General features: G+C 37.4%; 1 protein-coding gene across 1 annotated transcript in view; it reads right to left on the bottom strand.

The window, feature by feature from the left end:
• Nucleotides 1-777, bottom strand: part of ALLC (allantoicase) — a 56,564-nt gene extending 55,787 nt beyond the window's left edge. Inside the window, exon 1 of the mRNA XM_006863973.1 lies at nucleotides 688-777. Within this exon, the coding sequence (XP_006864035.1) occupies nucleotides 688-777 (90 nt within the window). The remainder of the gene's footprint in view (nucleotides 1-687) is intronic.
• Nucleotides 778-5,328: the final 4,551 nt, after the last annotated feature.

Raw genomic sequence — 5,328 nt, 5'->3', positions numbered from 1 at the left:
CTATGAGTCGGTTCCGACTCGATGGCACCTGACAACAACAACAACACCAGAGTTCCTTGAACCAGGCCCCACTCAGCAACAAATTCTTCATCCCAATCACCTTCATTTGCAGCATGTGAAGTTTTTAAATCACTGAAAAGGCTTCAACCTTTTTCTTGAACTATATATAAGGCTAAATAAGAATCATATATACCTGTTCTGACTTACCAACAAATTCTTAAAGATACAATTAGGAATGGATCTCTTCCAAATCTCAGGGATTGCTTGTACATATTAAGTACCAAGATAGGTACATATTAGGTACCAAGATAGGAAAAAGACTATAGGTAAGCAGTTAGAAGAATCAAGGGAGCATACCATATTAATGCACAGGCTTTTAAAGAAGACTGTCAAATATGATAATTTTGGGAGACCCACAGTGGTGCAAATACTTAAGCACTTGATACTTGATGCAGTGATAGTGAATTGCTTTCTCAAGTGCAAAATCTCACTTTAAAAAATTTAGAGTAATGCTATATTTACTAGATATTGTCACCAATTTAAGAAAAAGAAATTCCTTGAAAGTCTTTTGAGATAATGGACTTCAGCCTAATTCTTGCCATTCTAATTAGATTCACTGAAGTAGTTAGTTGGATCATTAGTACAAGTACATTAAATACTTTTCCTTGCTAATAGAAAACTACTCACCTTTCCTCCTACAGACTCAGATGCCATGTCAATCAGCTGGATGAAGTCTGGAAACCTAGGCAGTTTTCTTTCTTTTGGATAGTCAGCCATGCTTCCTAGCTATGACAAGAACACATCTGGGTTAACCTTCAGATGCAAAGGGATGACCGTGACTGTGTGAACAAGTGGTTGCATGACTATGTGATGCCCTGCCCCAAAAATCAAGGTGTTGAGACATTCAAAAGTCAGGCAACGCATAAATATTTTCAAGTGGATTTGACAAGTGCCCTCCCACTCAATTATCTTTTTATAATGAAAAGTTGAATTTGCTTAAATAGAAACAGGGAAAAGAATGAGAACATAATTTAGTTCTGAAAGTATTTCAAAATAAAATATCACTAAACTGGTGTGGCACTGTGGGTTAAGGCACTGGACTGCAAGGTTGATTTGAACTGCAAGGTCGATTTGAACTGCAAGGTCAATGGTTCTAGTTCAACAGCCACTCCTCAGGGTCGCTATGAGTCAGAACCAACTCTACAGCATTTAACAACAACAACAAACACATGAAAGGAGTCCTGGTGTGATGCTGTAGGTACAAATAGTTGCTTTTCAGTATCAAAAGTATGTTGCACATAATAAGGATAAGCACTGGACTGCTGAACACAGGGTGGCAGTTCAAAACCACCAGTCTCTCCTTAGAAACCCTATACACAGTTGCTATGAGTTGGAACCAACTCGACTGTACTTAACAACAATAACAAACACAGAAAAAAGAATAGTTTGCTTTTAACAGTCTTTGTTGTTGTAGTTAAGTGCTTGGAGCCATTATTTAAAAATTTAGTTAGAAGTGGAACTACTGAGGAAAATGCATTGCCAGTCTTCCAGGAGTTCACTGCCTGGAAGGCAACAGACCAGCTCACATACATTTACGCTGAGGGACACTCTGAAGCTGTCATGAATTGAGTCACCAAGATTTCTTCATTGTAGTAACATAATCACTGGGCATTAAAAAATAATTTAATCCATCTCTCCAGCACCCTTGCATTGAAATTGAGAAAGCAGAAACCCAGAGAAATAGAGAAGGGTGCCAAAGGTAGCCAGGAATTTCCGGAAGAGCCAGAATGAACCCTACCACCACCCAGGTCTTCCACTCCTAAACTAATGGGTAGCCTTTTGTTTCAAGCCTTTTTCTCTAGCCCTCACTGTGAAAACAAAACTACATAAAAACTAACACCTTATTAAGAATTATTCTTATTCAAAAAAGAAGAAATGCAATGATCAATGAACAGGACAATTCACTGTCCCTTGAAATTACAAAAATATGCATATTAATTAAATACCATATACACTATGAAATCAACATTAAAAAACAAAAACAAAAATATACAGGCATTACCATAATCTGCTATTGGGATGGTGAATTGAAACAATCTCTCCAGATAGTAATTTGGTAATACTTATTAAAATCCTTTTTAAGATTTTATGTCAATTGATATTATACTTCTAAAACTCTATGATAAGTAATAAGCAAGGGTGCACACAAGGATGTATGTACAAAGATGTTCACTACAGTGTAGTTTATAATTTTTTAAAAGAAATAAAAGCATATGAAGTCTCCAACAATTTTGTATTTTAAAATAGATTATTATAAAACTATAACAGAATACAATGTAGGCAAAATCCTGTAATAATGGTGATCTATGGGGTCCTGGTGTGGCACTATGGGTTAATGCACTGGATTGCAAAGTTGGTTTGAACCACAAGATCAGCAGCTCCTTGGAAACTCTATGCAGGGTCACTATGGGTCAGAACCAACTCTACAGCACTTAAGAACAACAACAACAATTAGTAGATCATATGGCCTTACCACCCCGAATGCACCCTATCTTATCTGATCTCTGAAGCTAAGCAGGGTCAGGCCTGGTTAGTACTTGGATGGAAGACCTCCTGGGAATACCCAGGTGCTGTAAACTTACCACCACTCAACTATCAGTTTGCCATACTGTGGTGGCTTACGTGTTGCTGTGATTCTGGAAGCTTTGCCACTGATATTTTAAATACCAGCAAGGTCACCCATGGTAGACAAGTTCCAGATGAGATTCCAGACTAAGAAAGACTAGGAAGAAAGAGAGAAAAAGTACTTCTGAATACTTAGTCACTGAAAACCTTATGAATAGCAATGGAACACTGTCAGATAACATGACAATATTGACTATTGAAACATGAAGAGCACCAGAATATTATCAAACACAGCGCCAGAAGACGAACCCCTCAGCTTGGAAGGCACTCAAAATGCAACTTGGGAAGAGCTGCCTCCTCAAAGTAGAGCTGACCACGATGACACAAATGGAGTAAAACTTTTAGGACCCTCATTTGCTGGTGGGGCACAACTCATAATGAGGACAAACAACTGTAAACATCCATTAATAATTAGAACATGGAATGTATGAAGTATGAATCTAGGAAAATTGGAAGTTGTCAAAAATAAAATTAAACGCATAAACATTGACATTCTGGGCAGTAGTGAGCTAAAATGGACTGGTATTGGCCATTTTGAATCTGAAAACCACATGGTTTCTGCCAGGAATAATAAATTGAAGAGGAATGGCATCACATGCATCATCAAAAAGAACATTTCACCATCCATCTTGAAGTACAACACTGTCTGTGATAGGATAATATCAATATGCTTAGAAGAAAGACCAGTTAAAACAACTATTATTCAAATTTATGCAGGAAACAACGTCAGTGATGATGACACTGAAGAATTCTACCAGCTTCTTCAGTATGAAATTGATCAAACATGCAATCAGGATGTATTGATAATTACTGGTGATTGGAATGCAAAGGTTGGAGAGAGGAAAGATCCACTGTTTCAGACCTTCATTTTCTGATGAGGCACAACTCAAAATGAGGAGAAGCAGCTATAAAAATCCATTAAAAATATTTATGGAAAATATGACCTTGGTGATAGAAACAACCCTGAGACCAAAAGAACTAGATGGTGCCCAGCTACCCATACAAACTGCTCTGAAAAGAATCTCATTAGAAGCTCCTGTATAGAATAGGAGAAAAAATGTGGAACAAAACTCAAAATAATTAAAAAGAAACATTTTTTTTAAAGACCAGGATTACTAGCCCAATAGAAACTGATGAAAACCCTGATACTAAGGCTTTCATCTGAGGTCTAGAAATGAACTCATCCCCATAGCTCAAATTTCATCTAAACAATAGACACATCTTCAAGAAGAACAATAACATTAGTGAGGTGCACACACCTTTAAATAATAAACCATGTGCGATCATAAAAGCACTATTTATGCAAGGACAAAGTTTAGAAGGGTTGGGAAAGAAGGAGGAAGAGAAACGTAAAACATGAGGAGGAGGAGAGATAAGTGATGTCACATTGTGGGGATTGCAATCAATGACATGAAGCAAAATGTATGAATTGTTGAATGGAAAATGGCTGTTATGTAAACTTTCACTCAATTCACAATAAAAAGGGTTAAAACTTAAAAATAAAAGAATACGGTGCAGAGAATGAAAATCATGTCTTCAAAAAATATTTAGTTACATGGAGAAATATAATAAATATTAAGCAGAAAATTCTGATGATGCTTTTTATGTATTTATAATTATATATCAATCTATTGTAAATATGTCTTTAATATGCCAAGGGAACATGATAGCTTCATACAATAAGTACTGGACTGCGAACCACAAGGTCCAAGTTTTGAGCCTGCCAGCAGCTACACAGGAGAAAGATGAGGCTTCCTCATACACCCTATGTAGGATTGCTATGAGTCGGAACCAGTGGCTAATTTACATAACTACCACCACCACCAAACCCCATTCAGGGTCATATGAGTTGGTACTGACTCAACTGTACATAACAACAACAATAATATGCCAAGAGATCCTTGGGTATATGGTTTACGTAGTAGTTACAAATCGGGCTGTGAACCTCAGGGTCAGCAGTTCGAAACTACCAGCTGTTCCACCGGAGAAAAATGAGGCTTTCTGCTCCTGTAAAGATTTACAGCCTTGGAAACCTTGTACAGGGTCACTATGAGTCAGAACCAACTCCATGGCACATAACAACAACAACTAAGCTAAAGCTTGATTGTCCAAATCCAGCAAGTGGCATTGCCAGTGAATGTCCTGGTGATCCCTCAAGATTACAGTCAAAAAATCAATTTTACTATATAACACATTGGGTTGCCATGAGTCAGGATTGGCTGGATGGCAATGCATTCTAAGTAATAACTGGAGCACTGAATTATATTAATGAATTAATATTAATTAACCAGCCATAAGGACTCCAGAGTGGTGTCTACAGTTAAGTGCCGAGCTACTAATCGAAAGGTTAACTATTGGAATCCACCATCATGAGAGAACAATGTGGCAATATGCTCCCCTAAAGACTATAGTTTTAGAATCCCTATGGCACAATTCTACTCCTTCACATAAGGTCATTATGAGTCAGAATCAACTCATTGAGTACTGGAGTCTATACCAGAAACTTAGGTTGTTCTGGGGGTCAGATAAATCTAACTTGAGAAATAGGCATTAAAGAAAACATGTAAAAAATGAATATGAGAGAACAAACAAGATGGCGGGTCAGGTGGACGTATAGCAGAGAGCTCCGCCAACAACAACACA

This window comes from Chrysochloris asiatica, unplaced genomic scaffold, assembly GCF_000296735.1.
Source record: "Chrysochloris asiatica unplaced genomic scaffold, ChrAsi1.0 scaffold00058, whole genome shotgun sequence".
In the NCBI taxonomy this organism is placed as follows: Eukaryota; Metazoa; Chordata; class Mammalia; order Afrosoricida; family Chrysochloridae; genus Chrysochloris; species Chrysochloris asiatica.
This window is presented reverse-complemented; position numbering and strand designations above follow the sequence as displayed.